Raw genomic sequence first — 18,900 nt, 5'->3', positions numbered from 1 at the left:
GGGTGACAGTGACACCGGGGGGTGACAGTGACACTGGGGGGGTGACAGTGACACTGGGGGGGTGACAGTGACACCGGGGGGGGGTGACAGTGACACCCCGAGGGTGGCACGGGGTGGGTACAGGTGTGGCTGTGTTCTGGGGGGGGGGGGGTACTGGGAACACTGAGGGGGTCGCTGGTGTCCCCACTGTCCCTGTGGGGTGTCCCCCGTTGTCCCCTCCCCCCGCAGTGTCCCCATCCCAGGGGGCTCAGGCGGGGGGGGGCCCTGTGCCCCCCACCCCCCCTGCGGCCTCTTCCTCCTCCTCTTCCTCCTCCTCCTCCTCGGCGGGGCCGGGGGCTGGCAGGGCTGGGGGGGACAGCGCTGTCACCTCCTGTCACCTCCCTGTCCCACTGCCCTGTCACTGGTCAGGGACCTGCTGCAGCGTCCCTAACATCTGTGTCCCCATTGTCCCCTGGGTGCCACCCACCCCAGTGTCCCCAAATGCCCAGCATCCCCACACCCTCCCTGTCCCCTGTCACTGGTAGTGTCCCTGGGGGTGGCACTTTGACCCCAGTGTCCCCGTCCCCTCTCACCGTGTGTGTCCCCACCGTGTCCCCGCTGTCTCCGCTCACCGTGTGTGTCCCCCCGTCCCCTCTCACCGTGTGTGTCCCTGATGTCCCCCCCGTCCCCTCTCACCGTGTGTGTCCCCCCCGTCCCCTCTCACCGTGTGTGTCCCCGCTGTGTTCCCCTTGTCCCCTCTCACCGTGTGTGTCCCCGCTGTCCCTGCTGTCCCCTCTCACCGTGTGTGTCCCCGCCGTGTCCCCGCTGTGTCCCCCCCGTCCCCGCTCACCGTGTGTGTCCCCGCCGTGTCCCCGCTGTCCCCCCCGTCCCCTCTCACCGTGTGTGTCCCCGCCATGTCCCTGATGTCCCCGCCGTCCCCGCTCACCGTGTGTGTCCCCGCCGTGTCCCCACCGTCCCCTCTCACCGTGTGTGTCCCCCCCGTCCCCTCTCACCGTGTGCGTCCCCGCCGTGTCCCCCTGTCCCCTCTCACCGTGTGTGTCCCCGCTGTGTTCCCCTTGTCCCCTCTCACCGTGTGTGTCCCCGCTGTCCCTGCTGTCCCCTCTCACCGTGTGTGTCCCCGATGTCCCTGCTGTCCCCTCTCACCGTGTGTGTCCCCCCGTCCCCTCTCACTGTGTGTGTCTCCGCCGTGTCCCTGCTGTCCCCTCTCACCGTGTGTGTCCCCGATGTCCCTGCTGTCCCCTCTCACCGTGTGTGTCCCCCCGTCCCCTCTCACTGTGTGTGTCCCCGCCGTGTCCCCGCTGTCCCCCCCGTCCCCTCTCACCGTGTGTGTCCCCGCTGTGTTCCCCCCGTGCCCTCTCACCGTGTGTGTCCCCGCTGTGTTCCCCCCGTCCCCGCTCACCGTGTGTGTCCCCGCCGTGTCCCCGCCGTCCCCGCTCACCGTGTGTGTCCCCGCCGTGTCCCCGCTGTCCCCGCAGGCTGTCGGGGTGCGCGGCCAGCGCGTGCCGCCGGATGTCCCCGAGGTGCAGCGAGGGCAGGGGACAGGAGCACAGCAGGCAGCGCAGCCGGTGGCCCCCGGCCTCCAGGTCCAGCAGCAGCTCCGCCCGCAGCCAGCCCCGCAGCGAGTCCCCGACCGCGGCCACCCCCCCTGGGGACACCTTGGTGGCCCTCGGGGACGGGGGGCGGGGCCCTGTGGGAGGGCACAGGGCGGTCGGCGAGAGGGGACAGAGGGGCTGGGGGGGACAGGGGTGGTGGGGGTGTGCTTTGGGGACCTTGGGGACAGGCCAGGGGACATTGGTGACAATTTGGGGACAGCCTGGGGACAGACAAATGGTCACCGGTGACACTTTGGGGGCCTTGGGAACAGCCTGAGGACCCCTTGGGGACAGGCCGAGGGCCATTGGTGACACTTAGGGGACAGCCTGGGGACAGGCCAGGGGTCACTGGTGACACCTTGGGGACCTGGGGACCCCTTGGGGACATTGGTGACACTTTGGGGACCTGTGGCTGCCACTGCGGTCATGGGAGGAGCCGCAGAGAGAGGCGGGGCTGGGGGCTGGGTGTTGTCTGGGTGTGGCCGCTCTTAAAGGAGCCGTGTCTGCTTAAAGGGGCGTTGCTTAGTGAAGGGGTGTGGTCAGGTATGGGCGTGGCATTTAAAGGGGAAGCACCAGCTGCTTATAGGGGCGTGGCTTGACTATAAACGGGTGTGGCTACAGACAAAGAGGGTGTGGTTGATGTGGAACTGTACTGAATGAGGGCGTGGCCTGAAGTTAAATGGGGCGTGGTCACATTTAAAGGGACAGAGCTGCTCCTAAAGGGGCGTGGCCACATTTAAAGGGACAGAGCTGCTCCTAAAGGGGTGTGGTCACATTTAAAGGGACAGAGCTGCTCTAAAGAGGCGTGGCCACATTTAAAGTGACACCACCCCTCCTAAAGTCACACGCCCCACCTTCCCCAGCCCCGCCCGTACCTGTCCCGTGGGTGCCTCCGGGGGGTCCCTCGGGGCGGGGGGGCCGTGCCAGGTGGGCGTCCCAGGAGCGCAGCACCAGCTGCTTCTCGCGGGGCCCCCAGGCTCCGGAGTAGGGGTGCTTCTGGCGGATGTGGCGCTTGATGGTGCTGAGCTTGAGCGTGGCCAGGGCGCTGCCACACACCAGGCAGCGCATGCCGTGCCCGGCGTGGAACTCCATCAGGTACTCGGAGCGCCAGCGCTCGTGGTAGTACCGCCGGTGGTCCCGGCCCGGAACGCGGCTCCGGCCCGGCCGCGACGCCCGCCAGTCCCGGGGCTGCTCCCGGGGCTTCTCCTGGTGTTTTTGGGGCTGTTCCTGGAGCTTCCCCTGGGGTTTCTGGGGCTGCTCCCGGGGCTGCTCCCGGTGGTTTTGGGGCTGAGGTTTCTGGGGCTGCTCTCGATGTTCCCGGGGCTTCCCCTGGGGTTTGTCCTGGGGTTTCTGGGGGTGCTCCCGGAGCTTTTTCTGGGGCTGCTCCCAGGGCTGCTCCTGGGGTATCTCCCGGTGTTTCTGGGGCTGTTCCTGGGGCTTCTCCCGGTGTTCCCGGGGTTTCTCCTGGAGCTTCTCCCGGTGTTCCCGGGGTTTCTCCTGGCCTTTCTCCCGGGGTTTCTGGGGCTCCAGGCTCCGGCGCAGCCCCCGCGGGGAAGGGGCTGCAGGGAAGGCCGGGGAGGGAGGTTCAGGTGTGGGGGAGGTTCAGGGGGGATCGAAGGGGTCTAAGGGGTGGTGGGGACGCCAAGGTTTAGGGGCAAGGCTGGGGGGCTTGAGGGGACAGAGCAGCGAAATGGGGGGGGGGCACAGGAGATCTTAAGAGGGCCGGGGGGTTCTTAAAGGGGCAGGGTCCTTAAATGAGGAGGGGGTGGGGAAGGGAGGGGCGCATCCTCGAGGGACAGGGACATCCTAAATTCCTGTGGGCATCTTGAAGGGACAGGAATCCTTTAAGGGGACGGGGACACCTTAAGGGAAGGGGCAGGGATGTCCCGAATGGGATGGGGCCATGTGGGATGGACCGGGACATCCTGAATTCCTGGGGACGTTCAGAGGCACTGGGATAATTTCAAGGGATGGAACATGGGACAGGGACACCCTAAATAGAATCAGGTCATCTTAAAGGGACAGGAACCCGTTAAAGAGGCCGGGGCCGATGACAGGGGGTGGCAAAGGGCTGGGGACACCCCGGGGGACGGGGGGCTTCTTAAAGAGCCAGCGCCGCTCCCATTGTGCGCCAAGGGGAGGGGTCCCACCGCGCCCCCCGCGCTCCCCCCGCCCCGTCTCGGTGCTCACCTGGGCTGGCCGGGGCCGGGAGCGGGCCGGGGGCGGGGTGGGGGGCCGGGGGCTCCATGGCGGGGCCCAGGGCGGCGGCGGCGGCGGCAGGCGGGGGCCGACCGGGGTGGGGACGCTGCCGTGGGGCCCCTGGGGCTCCTTTAAGGGCTCCTGGGTAAATTTAAAGGGGCCGCACGCCTTTCCCATCCCCCCCCGGAGCCCGCCCCTCCCCGCAACGGGGGCTACGCGGGGGGGCGATGAGAGTCCGGCAGGTCTCAGCCGACCCCCCCTCTCCAGAGGAGCCGTAGCGATGATTTTAGGGGGGATTCCCCCCCATGAGGGCGGGATGGGGGAGCCCCTGGATGCTCCCCTCCCCCATGCCCCCCCCTCCATCCCCGCCCCCACCCCGCAGCACCGCCCGGGGGTGCCCCGAGCGATGGGGCACCCATGGAACCCCCCCCCATCCCGGCCCCGCCCCTTTGGTCCAAATGGGGCGTGGCAGTGTGAGGACACGCCCTTCTGTTGCTGGACACGCCCCTTCCCAGTGCCCCCCTCCAAGTGCTCCCAGGGCAGACAAGGAGCTCCCTTCCCCCCAAAATTCGGGGAGGGTCCAGGTGTCGAGGAGAGCCCCCCAAATTCGGGGAGGGTCCTGCGGCCCGGGCCGCCCCCCGCCCCATCCTGGGGTCCCCATCAAGGCTGGGGAGGGGGATTCGGCTCCGCTCGGGTGTTTCCGTCACGGGCGGAAGCGCCCGAAGGCTGTCAAGAGGTGTTCGGGAATTTCCGCATCCACTCGGGAGTTTCGGCCTCGCTCGGGTATTTCCGGCTCCACTCGGGATCGCGGCGGCGCGGGCGGCGCTCGGCTCTTCCCGCGGCGCTCGGCGGAAAGTACCGAAGGAATCTTCGTGTAACTCCGTCGCGGAGGCGGAAACACTCGAAGTCTGTGACGGCCGCGAGCCGAACCTCTCCGGGAAGAGCCGAAGCGGCGCGGGGAGGCGTGTCGGGTGTTTCCGGCGCGGCGGCGGAAATGGCCGAGGGCCGGCGGCGGCCGCCATGTTGGGAGCCGCGGGGCGCTGAGGCGGCGGCGGCGTGAGGCGGCGGCGGCGGCGGCCGGGCCGGGCCGGGCGGACCCCGCCCGCTCCCCCTGCTCCTCTCCCGGCCCCCCCAATGCCGCTGGCCTGGCCCCCCCCCGCCCCCTGAGCTCCCCCGCTTCCCCTTCCCCCTCCCCGCACACCGCCTGCCGCGGCTTCCCCCTATCGCGATAGTCGCCGGCGGCGCGGGGGGGGGGCCGCCATGTCGAGCAGCGGTCGCAGCCCTTTGCCGACCGTCAACGAGAGAGACGCGGAACAGGTGAGGGAGGGACGGCGGGGATCGGGTGTGGATGGAGAGGGAGCCGGTTCCAGAGTGAGGGGAGAGGGGCGGGCTGGGGGGGCAAAGGGGAATTTTGTGAGGGGAAGAAGGGACTGAGGGAGCCTGGGGGATTTTTGTGAGGGGGGAAAGGGGGATCTGAGGGAGGAAAAAGGGGCTTGTGGGGATCGTGAGCAGGTTTGTGAGGGGAAAAGGGGAGTTGGGGGTCGGTTTGTGAGGGGAAAAAGGGCTCTGAGGGGCTCGGGGACTGATTCGTGAGGGGAAAGGGGGGAATCTGAGAGAGTGAAAAGGAAGATTGGAGGGGGTTCTGGTCCCGTCCATGCGGAAAAAAATGGGAACTGAGTGGGTCTGAGGCGTTCGTGCGAGGGGAAAAGGGTCTTAGAGGGGCCTGCGTAATTTTGCGAGGTAAAAGGGGTGTTTTGAGGGGGACCTGGGCTGGTTTTTGAGGGGGATCCGAGAGGGAAAGGGGGGTGGGAGACTCTGGGGCTGTTCCGTGAGGGGAACCGGGGGGTCCGGCCCGGTTTGTGACAGGAAAGGGGGTCCTGGGCCGCTCTGCCAGCAGTAAAAAGGGTCTGGGGTCTGTTTGTGAGGGGGAAGTGAGGCCTGGAAGGGATTTGAGAGATTTTGTGAGGTAAAAAGAATGTTTGACGGGAACCTGGTTGGTTTTTGAGCGAAAAAGGGGATCTGAGATGGAAAATAGGGGAGTCTAAGGGGGTCTTGGGACATTTTTGGGAGTGAAAAAGGGGATCCTGGGGTATTTTGCACGGAGAAAGGAGGGGATTTAGGGGGATCTGGATCCCTCCATGAAGGGAAAAAGGGGACTGAAGGGGTTTGGGATTGTTTTGTGAGGGAAGAGGGAGCTCTGAGGGGCCTCGGGGCCCCTCTGTGAGGTGGAAAAGGGGGGTCTAAGGGTCCCCCAATTCCTCCCTTCCACCCTCCTGAAGGAGCCTGGGGTCTCCCACAGCCCAGAGCCTCCTGTGGGGTGGGGGGTCCTGAGCCGTGGCCCCCTCCCTTCGGGGCTGGATTTGGTGTAGGGAGAGTGCTCTGGGGTTCTCCTGGGACGAACTCCTCCCCAAATTTTGGGGTCCCGTTTCGGGGTTCCCGGCGGGGCAGCAGTGGGGGTTTGTGTGCACAAGCCCAGATTTTGGGGGAGGGGGTCAAGCCTTGCACCCCGAATGGAGAGGGGCATGCGGGGGGGTGCCAGACCCCCACATTGAACCCCCAGGGTCTGAGATCCGCTGTGGGGGCAAGTTTGGGGTGCCTTGGCCCCCCCCAGCTCGGTGGCTGCACGATCGGGGCTGTGGGGGCGTCAGCCCACCCCTTCCCCCACCCCCTTCCCTGCTGCGGCCCCCCCAAACCGGGGGGGCTGTGGGGGCGGCGGCAGCGCTGCCATGGGCTCAGCGCCCTCCCCGGGCTTGGGGGGGCTCTGAGGGGTGAGCCCCCCAAATTCCTCCCGTTCTGACCCCTGTGAGCGGGGACCAGCCACCCCCTCCCCGGGGTGGGGAATGGGGGGCTCCCCCCCATGTGTGTCTGGGGGTGTGAGGGGATTTTCCTCTGGGGGCAAGGTGGGACAGGGGGTTCCCTAATCTGGGGCTGGATTTGGGGGGCTCTTGGGGTCCCTCTCTGCCCCCAGCTCCTGTGGCTGATGGGAGACCCTGCTGCTGGCTCAGCCCTTTTGGGGAGCACCTGGGGGGCTCCTCAGCTCCCCCAGCTGTGACACCCCCATTTTGGGTGACATTTTGGGGAGCTTTCGCCTTTCTGTGACCGTGGAGCCCGCCGAGAGCTGGGGAGTGACCCCAGCAGGGCGTGTGGGGGCACAGGTGGCTTTGTGTCAATGTCCCCAAGCCCGAGGACAAGGCGATGCCACCTGTTCTGTGGCCGTGGCTGTGGCATCGAGCCCCCCCCTCCTCGTTTTGCACGGTTTTCCTCTTATTTATCCGCTGTTATGTAACGCCAGAGGAAAATTATTCCTGGCTGGGAAGATTTGGGGAGGGGGCGGCAGCAGCGTGTGGGGGGGCTGCGCATCCCCCCCAACCCCAGCAGCTGAAATCGGGGGGTCTTTCCCTGCCCCCCCCCAGCCCCCAATCCCTCCCTCACACGGAGCCCGATCTGGTGGGGTTGGAGATAAAAAAAAAATCTTCAAAAATGCCTAAATTTGGCTGACATTTGAGCGGCGCCGCACGAACCAGCGCTGCCTCCCCGGCTGCCACCGCTGCGCCGTGCCCGGGGTCCCTGTCACCGCCGCCCTGGGGACACCGGCACCGCTCCCAGTGCCACCAGCTGGCACCAGTTTGGTGCTGGCACCGTGGGCGGCTGCTGGTGGCATCGACACCTCCCGGCACCGGGATCCTCACATCTGCCTGGTGACATCACTGCTGGGCTGGGTGACATCACTGCTGGGCTGGGTGACATCACTGCTGGGCTGGTGACATCACTGCACCCCCGGTGACATCGCCGCTGGGCTGGGTGACATCACTGCAGCCCCGGTGACATCGCCGCTGGGCTGGGTGACATCACTGCTGGGCCCGGTGACATCATGGCAGCCCTGGTGACATCACACCATACCTGGTGACATCCCTGCAGCCTCAGCACTGTCACTGCTGCTGCCACTCCAGTGGTCATTCTAGTGGCCGTTCCAGTTGCCATTCCAGTGGCCGTTCTGGTGGCCATTCCAGTGGCCGTTCTGGTGGCCGCTCCAGTGACCATTCCCATCCTTCTGGCTGCGTCCCCAGCAGGACGGGTCCCCCCCCCGCTGCCGGTTTTCCCCTTTCCCGCCCCGTTTTCCCCGCCCCGGCGCTCCAGGTGTTCCCCGGCCCCACCCCGCGCTGTCCCGCTGCGGCCTCAGCCCCAACCGGTCGAGCCGGTCCCCGCTCGCTCCCTCCCGGCGTCCCGCGGGGCTCCCGCCGGCACCGCCCCGCTCCCGCCGCTCCCGGCGCTTCGGGGTGCCCAGGGTGAGTCCCCTCGTGGCGGGCGGGCTGGGGAAACTGAGGCACGAGGGGCTCCGCGGCCCGAGCGCGGTTACCGAGCGCCGCCGCCACCGGGGAACACCGCGGCCTTCCCACGGCCCGTGCCCGGTGCCGGTGAGACCCCCGCCACCCCCCGGTGCCGGTGACGTTCCCCCGGTGTGACCCGGGCCGGGCGGCGCCTCCTTTGCCATGTTCGCCGTGGTTTTGGCCGCTCGGGCCTCGGCGATGAGAGGAGCCGGGAAATGCCGGGAGCGCCGCCGGAGCGCCGCCGCCGAGCCCCGAGGGGGTGCGGGGGGTCCTGGTGCCGCGGCCCCGCCCGGGGGGGCTCCGGTGTCGGTGCCGCCTCAGAGCCCGAGCGAATCCCGGCAGCGCGGCCAGATGGCTCCGCACGCTCCCGCCCCGTTGCCACGGCAGTTTTTTGGCAGAAACTCCCGTTTTCCTTCACTTTTCCCACAGCACCGCGCTGGGCTTTGGGGGAGGGGGAAGCTCCGGTCCCCCCGGGCCCCAAAGCAGCGCGTTCTCCCCCCAAATCTGGGGGTTCGGTTGCGCCATCGCCGGCACCTCCCCCGTGGCTTCCGCCAGCGGTTTCCTTCCCACGGAGGGGGAGGGGGACACCCCGAGGTGTGCCCCCACAAAAACAAACCCGGCGGAGTTTTGGGGGGCCCCACATCCCCCACGGGAGGGGCGGTTGGCTCGGCTTCCCCGCCTGCTCACGCGCTCCCGTTATCTCCGGTGTCACCGGAGCGGTGACAGCCCCGGGGCCGTCTCACTCCCCGTAAGGGAACACCCCGAAAGTGTCCCCGCGGCCCGGGTGACCTTCGGGGGGGCCCCGCGGCGCCTTTTGGGGCGCGGGAAGAGGGGCTTGGTGCCGATGTCGGGCTGGGGGCTCCCCCGCCTTCGGCTGGGGCACGAACTCTGTCCAGGCCGTCGGCTTTGGGGTAAAATCGGGGAGTTTGGGCGCTGAGGCTTTAGGGGGGCGGGGTGACCGTGGCCGTGTCCCCTCCCGGGGAGGGGGTGACACGGCGCTGTCCCCTTCCCACCCTCGCGGCCCGGCCCGAAACCGCGGCGCTTGCGTCAGGTATCGGGGGCGGCTCCCGGCCGGGCCGGGCGCGGCTCCGCCGCTCCGGACTTCGCTCCCGGCTCCTCCCGGAGCCCGCGGACCCCGCCGGGATCCCCGGGCCGCCGCGGGGGGACGCGGCCGGCCCCGGCTGAGCCGTCCCCTCGCTGTCCCCGCAGCCGGGCGCCGTGGAGGGCAAGGGCGGCGGCAAGGCCAGCATGCTGCGGGGCCGCAACGCCGGCACGGCCGCCGAGGAGCAGCCCCACATCGGCAACTACCGGCTGCTCAAAACCATCGGCAAGGGCAACTTCGCCAAGGTCAAGCTGGCCCGGCACGTCCTGACCGGCAAGGAGGTGAGTGGCACCCTGCTCCTGGCCAGGGGACAGCGCTCGGGGGGGCCCGGGCCGCGGGTGACACTGCGGGGACAGCATCGGCCCCTGGGTGACACCATGGGGTGGGGGTGGCATCAGTCCGTGGGTGTCATCGTGGCACGGGGACAGGCTGTGTCCTGTGGGTGACACCGTGGCACGGGGACAGGCTGTGTCCTGTGGGTGACACCGTGGCACGGGGACAGGCTGTGTCCTGTGGGTGACACCGTGGCACGGGGACAGGCTGTGTCCTGTGGGTGTCACCGTGGTGTGGGGACAGGCTGTGTCCTGTGGGCGTCACCGTGGTGTGGGGACAGTTCTGGGTCCTGGTGCTTGCCCTGGAAGTGCCACCACGGTGTGGGGACAGTTCTGGCTCTCGCAGTGCCACCGTGGTGTGGGCACAGCTTTGCTCCTGGTCCTTGCCCTGGGAGTGCCACCGTGGCCCAGGGATGGGCTTCCTGTCCCCAGCCGTGAGTGCCACCGCAGTGTGGGGACAGGTCTGGGCTCCTGGTGCCGGTCCTGTGGGTGTCACCACAGAGACAGGCCTGTTGTCCTCGTTCTGTGGGTGGCACCGTGGTGTGGGGACAGCTCTGGCGTCTGGTCCCTGCCCTGGGAGTGCCACCTGGCACAGGAAGGAGTTTCCTGGTCCTCAGCTGTGACTGTCACCGTGGTGTGGGGACGGTTCTAGGTCCTGCTCCTTGTCCTGTGGGTGCCACTGTGGCGTGGGGACACTTCTGGGTCCTGTTCTGTGCCCTGGGAGTGCCACCATGGCTCAGGGATGGTCCCAAGCTCTCGGTCCTCATCCCATGAGTGCCACCATGGTGTGGGGACAGCCCTGGGGATGGTCCTGTCACCTTCCCTCTCACTCTGGGAGTGCCACCACGGTGTGGGGACAGCCCTGTCCCCCTGCCCCTCCCCTCACCGGTGCCACCAGGTTTTGGGGACAGCCCTGGGGACCCTCTGACCCCGCTCTCCCCCCCACAGGTGGCCGTGAAAATCATTGACAAGACGCAGCTCAACTCCTCCAGCCTGCAGAAGGTGAGGGGTGTCCCTGGGGGGGTGACAGCTGATCTTGGGGTGACAGATGGGGGATTGTTCCCTCTGACACCCCCCAAAATCCCCCCCTGCCCCCTGTCCCTCACAGCTCTTCCGGGAAGTGCGAATAATGAAGGTCCTGAACCACCCCAACATAGGTGAGACCCCCAAAACCCCCTCAGCTGCACCCCCACCCCTCCCCGGGGGTGTCCCCCACCCTTGGGGGGGTCCCAGGGGTGTCCCCCCCCTCCAACCCCCACCCCCTTGCAGTGAAGCTCTTTGAGGTGATCGAGACGGAGAAGACGCTTTACCTGGTCATGGAATACGCCAGTGGGGGTGAGTGGGGGTTTGGGGGTTTGGGGGGCTCACAGGGCTCAGGGGGACCTTGGGCTGCCCCTCACCCCCCACCCTGTGCCCCCCAGGTGAGGTGTTCGATTACCTGGTGGCCCACGGGCGCATGAAGGAGAAGGAAGCCCGGGCGAAGTTCCGACAGGTCTGGGGGGGTGAAGCTGTTGGACCACCCCCAAAAGGGTTGGGGACCCCCCCACCGTGTCCCCAAGGGGGCTGGGGGGGGTCCTGTGCCCCCCACCTGGGCTGGGCCCCCCCTGACACCGCCCTGTCCTGCAGATAGTGTCGGCCGTGCAGTACTGCCACCAGAAGTTCATTGTGCACAGGGACCTGAAGGTGAGGAACCCCCACCTGGGACCCCCTGACAGCCCTGGGACCCCCAGAGTGGCACCCAGACACCCCTGGGACCCCCTGACAGAGCTCCCAGTCTCTCTGAGCCTCCCGGGTGGGTGCCAGGACCCTCCAGGACAGCACTTGGCCACCCCTGGCACCCCCAAGGAGTCCCCAGGACCCCCAGACCCACCCCTGAACACCCCTGGGCCCCCAAACCAGCCCCAGCTGCACCCCAAACCCCCCCAGACCCCAGTAACCCCCCTGGGCTGCTCTCCCTCCCCGGGCCAGGCCGAGAACCTGCTGCTGGACGCCGACATGAACATCAAAATCGCCGATTTCGGCTTCAGCAACGAGTTCACCTTCGGCAACAAGCTGGACACGTTCTGCGGCTCGCCGCCCTACGCCGCCCCCGAGCTCTTCCAGGGCAAGAAGTACGACGGGCCCGAGGTGGACGTCTGGAGCCTGGGGGTCATCCTCTACACGCTGGTCAGCGGCTCGCTGCCCTTCGACGGGCAGAACCTCAAGGTGGGGCCTCGGTTTGGGGGTGCCCATGGTGGTTTGGGGGTGCCCATGGTGGTTTGGGGGTCACCATGGTGGTTTGGGGGTCACCATGGGTCGTTTGGGGGTCACCGTGATTGGCTTGGGGGTCACTGTGGGTGGTTTTGGGGTGCCCATGGGTGGTTTGGGGGTCCCCATGGTGGTTTGGGGGTTGCCATGGGTTGTTTGGGGGTCACCGTGGGTGATTTTGGGGTCCCCATGGGTGGTTTGGGGCTCCAGTGGGCGGTTTTGGGGTCCCCATGGTGGTTTTGGGGTGCCCATGGGTGGTTTGGGGGTCTCTCAGGTGTTTTTGGGGTGCCCATGGGTGGTTTTGGGGTCTCTCAGGTGTTTTTGGGATGCCCATGGATGGTTTGGGGGTCTCTCAGGTGTTTTTGGGGTGCCCATGGGTGGTTTTGGGGTCCCACAGGAGCTGCGGGAGCGGGTGCTGCGGGGGAAGTACCGGATCCCCTTTTACATGTCCACGGATTGCGAGAACCTCCTCAAGAAGTTCCTCATCCTCAACCCCACCAAGAGGGGCACCCTGGAGGTGAGGGGACCCCCAGCTTGGGACCCCCAGCACGAGCCTGGAACCCCCAATGACCCCCCAAGACCTTCTGGGGACACCCCAACATCGTCCTGGGACCCCCAGTGTGGTTCTGGGAACCTCTGAGACCCCCCAGAGCACCCCAAGAGCTCCTGGGGACCCTCCCTGGGTCCCTTTCCCATCCCCAAAGTGTCCCCAGAGGTGACCCCGACCCCCGCTGTGCCCCCAGCAAATCATGAAGGACCGCTGGATGAACGTGGGCCACGAGGACGACGAGCTGAAGCCCTACATGGAGCCCGTGCCTGACTACAAGGACCCCCGCAGGACAGGTGGGACCCCAGGTCACCCCTGGGGACACAGGGGACCCCCCGTGGCCCTGTCCCCCCCTCTGAGAGCCGTGTCCCCCCCAGAGCTGATGGTGTCCATGGGCTACACGCGGGAGGAGATCCAGGAGTCGCTGGTGGGGCAGAAGTACAACGAGGTGATGGCCACCTACCTGCTGCTGGACCACAAGAGCTCCGAGGTGGGGACTGGGGACACTGGGGGACACTGGGGACACTGCAGGGACACTGGGGGACACTGCAGGGCATGGGGGGACGGTGGGGAGGGGAGGGAATGTGGAGGGCACGAGGGGACAAGAAGAACATGAGGACAAAGAGGGGACATGGGGAGGGTGACAAGGGGACACTGGGAGGGTCATTGGAATGAAGAGGGGACAGGAATAGGAGGGGACACGGTGACAAGGACACGTTGTGATGGTGCGGGCTCATTGAGATGTGAGGGGACATGGGGACATTGAGGTGACACGGGGACACAGGAGCAGGGAGGGAGTGAGGGGACACGGGGACAAGGAGGGACACGAGCAGGGACACGGGGACACCGAGAGGATGGGGTGGGACACGGGACACCATTCCCTGCATGCCCTGCGGGCCTGTCCCCACGCTGTCCTGTTCTCTGTCCCCAGCTGTGCCATGGTGGCACATGCCTGTCCCCAGCTGTGCCTGTGCCAGCGTGTCCCTGTCCCCAGCTGTGCCCATGCCAGCGTGGCTGTGCCATGGTGGCACGTCCCTGTCCCTGTCCTTGTCCCTGTCCCTGCCTGGCGGGTGTCCCTCGTGTCCCGCCGTGTCCCCATGTGTCCCCTGTCCCCAGCTGGAGGAGAACCTGTCCCTGAAGCCGCGGGTGGCCCCGGAGGTGGCCAACAGCTCGGGCCCCTCCCCCGCTCACAAGGTGCAGCGCAGCGTCTCGGCCAACCCCAAACGGCGCGTCAGCGACCAGGGTGAGACCCCAGACGGGGACAGAGACCCCAAAACGGGGACAGAGACCCCAAAACAGGGACACGGGGGAGTCAGCAACCAGGGTGAGACCCCAAAGGGGGACACCAGGGGGAGACCCCAGGTGGGGCCACGGGGGTCTGGAGCTGTGGGTGGGTGGGTGCATCCCTCAGGACCCTCATGGGGCGGTTTTGGGGGTGGTGTGTGTGACCCGGATCCCCCAGTGAGGAGGGGGCGAAGGGGAACGGGGGCTCCCCTGGGACCCCCACCCTGACAGCCCCTCCCGCCCCAGCCGGGCTCTCCATCCCCACCTCGGCCTCGTACTCCAAGAAAACGCAGGCGGCCAACGCCGAGAACAAGCGAGGAGCAGCAGGAGCCGGAGGAGGAGGAGGAGGAGCCGCGGAGGAAGAGGGCGGTGGCGGCGGCGGGGGGCGCCGGGCCGGCAGCACGGCCAAGGTGCCCCCCAGCCCCCTGCCCGGCCTGGAGCGATCCAAGGGCACCCCCTCCCCCTCCACGGTCAGTGCAGGCTGGGGGGGGGGTGAGGGGGGCACTGGAGACCCTGGATTTGGGGGAGGGGGGTCCCCAACAGCTGGACCCCCTGGATTTGGGGTCAGCACCTGCAGGGGGTGGGGATGGGGATGGCCGTCCCTGGGTCCCCCAGGGTGGGGCTGGGGTCACTTGTGGAGGGTCCCCAGATCCCATTCCTGCTGTCTGGGGGTGTTTGGGACACCTGTGTCCCCCCCAGCCCCCCCATTTCCGTGTCCCCCCCCCACAGAACAGCGTCCTGTCCACGGGCACCACGCGCAGCCGGAACTCGCCGCTGCTGGACCGGGCCAGCCTGGGCCAGAGCTCCCTGCAGAACGGCAAGGACAGGTGGGGACCCCTCCCCAGCACCCCCAGACCCTGCTCCCCACTCTGGGGCACCCCCTGAGCTCTGGCAGCCACCCCAGCTGCCGTGGGGGGGGTTCTGGGGGGTCCCGAGGGTGCTGGGATGGAGAGGGGGGGTGGGTGATCCCCCCCAGCCCCCCATTGCTGCATTCACTGGGGGCTGGGGGGTGCCCCAGATTCCCACGGGGGGGTCCCTGGGGGCTGGGGGGGGCTCAGGGACAGCAGTGTCCCCCCTTCAGGGGTCTGGGGGTGTCCCTGGGTGCCAGGAGGGGCTCAGGGGCAGCAGTGTCCCCCCTTCAGGGGTCTGGGGGTGTCCCTGGGTGCCGGGGGGGCTCAGGGGCAGCAGTGTCCCCCATTCAGGGAGCTGTCCCTGGGTGCCGGGGGGGCTCAGGGGTGTCCCCCACCCCCTGCCCCCCCTAACCCCGTGTCCGTCCCCCCCCCCCCCCACAGCGGGGCCCCCCCCCGGGTGCCAGCAGCGTCCCCCTCTGCCCACAACGTCAGCCAGGGCCCGGGCGAGCGGCCGAGCTTCCCTCGGGGGGTCTCGAGCCGCAGCACCTTCCACGCCGGGCAGCTGCGAGCGCCCCGGGACCCCCGGGACCCCCTGCCCTACGCGCTGCCCCCCGGGCTGCCCCCGCCCGCCTCGCCCTCGGGCGCCAGCCAGGGCCGGCGCGGGCCCTCGGCCAGCCTCTTCAGCAAGTTCACCTCCAAGTTCGTGCGCAGGTGAGCCGCCCCCGCCGCCCCCGCCCCCTGGATGTGTCCCCCCGCTGTGTTCTGGGCTCTCACTGTCCCTCGGTGTCCCCTGGCTGTGCCCTTGTGGTTTGTTCCTCTGTGTGTCCTGGGCTGTCCCCTCGGTGTCCCCTCGGTGTCCCCTCGGTGCTCCGGGGGTTCTCTGTCCTCTGTGTGTGTCCCCTGTGAGGGCTGCTCGGTGTCCCCTCGTCCCCCAGATCCCTTCTGTGTTTCTCTGTCCCCTCACGGTGTCCCCTCGGTGTTCTCAAGGCTTCTCTGTTCTTCTTCCTCTGTGTCCCCTCCTGTCCCTGCCACTGTCCCCTCAGGGACCCCCATGTCCCTTCCTGTCCTCCCTGGCCTCCCGCTAATCCTCTTGGGGACCCCCATGTCCCCTCCTGTCCCACTGGGGACCCCCCATGTCCCCTCCTGTCCCACTGGGGATCCCCCATGTCCCCTCCTGTCCCACTGGGGACCCCCCATGTCCCCTCCTGTCCCTCTGTCCCCACAGAGCTGGGGAGGGGGGGTGGGGGTGCTGCTTTTCCCCGGACCCCCCGGACCCCACCCCCTCTCAGGGGGTTCTGGGGGAGGTGTGGGGGGGTCGGGGGAGGGAGTGGCTCTGTCCCGGCCCCCTCCCCCCCCAACGTCCCCTTCTCTTCTGTTTGTCTTTGTAGAAATCTGTCTTTCAGGTTTGCCAGAAGGTAGGGCCGCGCCGGACGCTGGGTCCCCCCGCATGGCACCCCCTGACCCCCCCCAGGCCCCCCAAACCCCCCCGGACCCCCCGACCCCTCCCCAGAGCTGCACGGCCCCGCATGTCCCCCCCAGCCCTGCTCGTCCGTCTGTCCTCGTCCCCCCCGTGTGTCTGTGTGTCCCCCCTGCCCCCCCCCGTGCTGTCTGTGCCCCCCGGGTCCCCTCTGGGGGGGGAGGGGCTGTGCCCCCCCAGCCCCCCCTGACTGAGCTCGGCCCCTTTTGTCTCCTGAGGAACCCCCACGAGCCCGAGAGCAAGGAGCGGGTGGAGACCCTCAGGTGAGTGGGGACACCCTGGGGACACCCCCGGGGTCCCTGTGACACCCTTGGGGACACCCCCGGGGACCCTGTGACACCCCTGTGACAACCCCAGGGGTGACCAACCCCCCTTTGTGACCCCATGGTGCCACCCCAGACCAGTGGTGGGCCCTGAGAAGGACCCCCAGGACCCCCCCAACCCCCATTTTCCCACCCAGGACCCCCCTAGCCCCCTGGTTCCCCTCCCAGGACCCCTCTAACCCCCCGTTTTCACCCCCAGACCAGCGGTGGGCCCCGAGAAGACCCCCAGGACCTCCCTAACCCCTGTCCCACTCCCCCAGGACCCCCCCAACCCCCCGTTTCCCCCCCCAGGACCCCCCTAACCCCCGTTTCCCCCCCCAGGCTCCCCCCCAACCCCCCATTTCCCCCCCTAGGACCCCCTAACCCCCCGTGTTCCCCCCCAGGGCCCCCCCCAACCCCCCGTTTCCCCCCCAGGGCCCCCCTAACCCCCCGTTTCCCCCCCAGACCGGCGGTGGGCCCCGAGAAGGACCCCCGGGACGCGGGGCGCGACGCCAAGCCGCGCTCGCTGCGCTTCACGTGGAGCATGAAGACCACGAGCTCGCTGGAGCCCGGGGAGATGCTGCGCGAGATCCGCAAGGTGCTGGACGCCAACAGCTGCCGCTGCGAGCCCCAGGAGCGCTTCGTGCTGCTGTGCGCCCACGGCGCGCCCGGCCACGACTCCTTCGTGCAGTGGGAGATGGAGGTGTGCAAACTGCCCCGGCTCTCGCTCAACGGTGTCCGCTTCAAGCGCATCGCCGGCACCTCCATGGCCTTCAAGAACATCGCCTCCAAGGTGGCCAACGAGCTCAAGCTCTGAGCCACGGCCGCCCCCGGCAGCCGAGCCGCGCACGGACGGGACGGGACGGCGGGGGGCAGCTCCGGGGACGCGGACACGGCGAGCCACGAGCGGCTCCGAGGCGGACGCCGAGCTGCGGCTCTTGGGGACACGGTGACCCAGGAGGGGCCACCGAGCCGCAGCTCTTAGGGAGGTGGACACGGTGACCGGGGAGTGGCTCCGAAGCGGCCACGGAGCTCCGGGGACACGGACACGGCAACCCAGGAGCGGCCACGAAGCTGCGGCTCTTGGGGACACGGTGACCCAGGAGGGGCTCTTGGGGACACGGACATGGCAACCCACGAGTGGCTCCGAGGTGGCCACGGAGCTCTGGGGACAGACACAGCGACCCAGGAGCAGCTCCGAGGTGGCCACCGAGCTGCGGCTCTTGGGGACACGGCCACGGCCACCTCGGAGCTGCGGCTGCGAGCCACGGAGGCGGCGAGCCGGCAGCAGTGACCCGGGAGTGCCCCTGAGGTGGCCACGGACACGGTGGGGACACCCACGGGGGGACACAGGAGCGCCGGGATGGAGCTGGGGAGTCCCAGGGGCTCCTGGATGGAGCTGGGCATCACCTGGAGGGAGCCCGAGCGCTCCGCAGGCCTGGGGGACACGTCCCGGATGGAGCCGGGGGATCCTGGACGGACCCAGAGCCCCGGGACGGACCCAAGAGGCCGGGATGGACCCAAGAGCCCCGGCCGGACCCTCTGTGGGGTCCAGGAACATCCTGGATGGACCTGGGGGAACTCGTGGCTGAACCTGGGACCTCGCGGGGTCCCCTGGCTGGGCCTTGTGCGGGGTCCAGGTCCCCACGGGGACACCCTGGGCGGAGCTGGGATCCCTGGGGCTCACCTGGCCGGGCCTGGCACCACCTGGATGCACCTGGGGCCGTCCTGTGGGTCTGGGGCCTTGTGAGGATGGGGGGACATCCTGGATGGGCCTTTGGGGACAGGGCTGGGGTTTCACGGGGACGTCCTGGTGGCCCAGGGACCTGGGGGCACCTCCTGGGAGGGGGGAGCGAGGCTCGTCTGGGGACAGGGACCTCTGGGGACAGGAGTGGTGGCCCAAGGCCCTTCTGAGGGGTCCTGGGGCCTTGTTGGGACATTGTGGGTGGCCCTCCGGGACATCCTTGGTGGCTCAGGAACAGCTGGGGGTGGCCCAGGGCCCCGTGGGGACAGCCTGGGTCACCCGGGGACATCCTGGGCGTCCCTGAGCCTTACGGGGGGGACATGGGGACAGTCCGGGGGTGGCCTTAGGGGGGGGTGGGGTGTGTCCCCTCCCCCCGGGGGGATGCCGGTGTCCCCTGCCCCTCCCCCCTTTGGGGACAGGGCTGTCCCCTCCCCCCGCACTCAGGAAGGCCCCCGGGGGGGGAGGGGCAGGGGCGCTGCTGCTGCTGCCGGGGGTGGCTCCGGGGTGGGGGTGGGGCGTCCCCTCCCCCCCTCCTTTTTTGTCCTGCTGTATCCCTGCCCCGGGCACCGCCCCCGGGGGCGGGGACACTCCGAGGGAGGGGCCAAACCCAGGCCACGCCCCCTCTGCGGTGGATTTTCCAGGTTCTAATTAAAAACTTTCCAGAAAGATCCACGGCCTTGGAGTGGTGCTCGAGAGTGAGTCGGGGTCGTGCTGCAGAGCCCGTGCCCAGTCCAGACCAGTGCTCCCAGTATGGGTCTGGGCTCCTGCTACAGATCCCTCTGCCCAGTCCGGACCAGTGCTCCCAATACAGACCGGTGCTCCCAGTACAGACCAGTTCTCCCAGTCCAGACCGGTGCTCCCAGTACAGACCGGTGCTCCCTGTCCGGACCAGTGC

General features: G+C 68.5%; 1 protein-coding gene across 5 annotated transcripts; it reads left to right on the top strand.

Moving 5' to 3' along the window:
• Positions 1-4,796: 4,796 nt before the first annotated feature.
• On the top strand, positions 4,797-17,207 carry MARK2 (microtubule affinity regulating kinase 2). 5 transcript variants are annotated; one of them, XM_084224048.1, is made up of 18 exons: positions 4,797-5,108; positions 9,329-9,502; positions 10,502-10,555; positions 10,662-10,710; positions 10,823-10,888; positions 10,975-11,045; positions 11,180-11,236; positions 11,522-11,758; positions 12,198-12,317; positions 12,544-12,643; positions 12,725-12,837; positions 13,464-13,590; positions 13,878-14,101; positions 14,361-14,458; positions 14,924-15,193; positions 15,871-15,897; positions 16,178-16,222; positions 16,727-17,207. In XM_084224048.1, the coding sequence occupies exons 1-18, from the start codon at positions 5,052-5,054 to the stop codon at positions 17,076-17,078; spliced, it is 2,241 nt and encodes a 746-aa protein (XP_084080174.1). In that variant the 5' UTR covers positions 4,797-5,051; the 3' UTR covers positions 17,079-17,207. The 5 variants fall into 5 exon arrangements, with proteins under 5 accessions (XP_084080174.1, XP_084080175.1, XP_084080172.1 ...); XM_084224050.1 differs by lacking the exon at positions 4,797-5,108 and adding an exon at positions 7,964-8,077; XM_084224049.1 differs by lacking the exon at positions 15,871-15,897.
• Positions 17,208-18,900: the final 1,693 nt, after the last annotated feature.

This window comes from Fringilla coelebs (genome assembly GCF_963513975.1).
Source record: "Fringilla coelebs genome assembly, chromosome: 33".
NCBI lineage: Eukaryota > Metazoa > Chordata > Aves > Passeriformes > Fringillidae > Fringilla > Fringilla coelebs.
The sequence above is the reverse complement of the archived record's forward strand: the minus strand, read 5'-3'. Positions and strand labels throughout refer to the sequence as shown.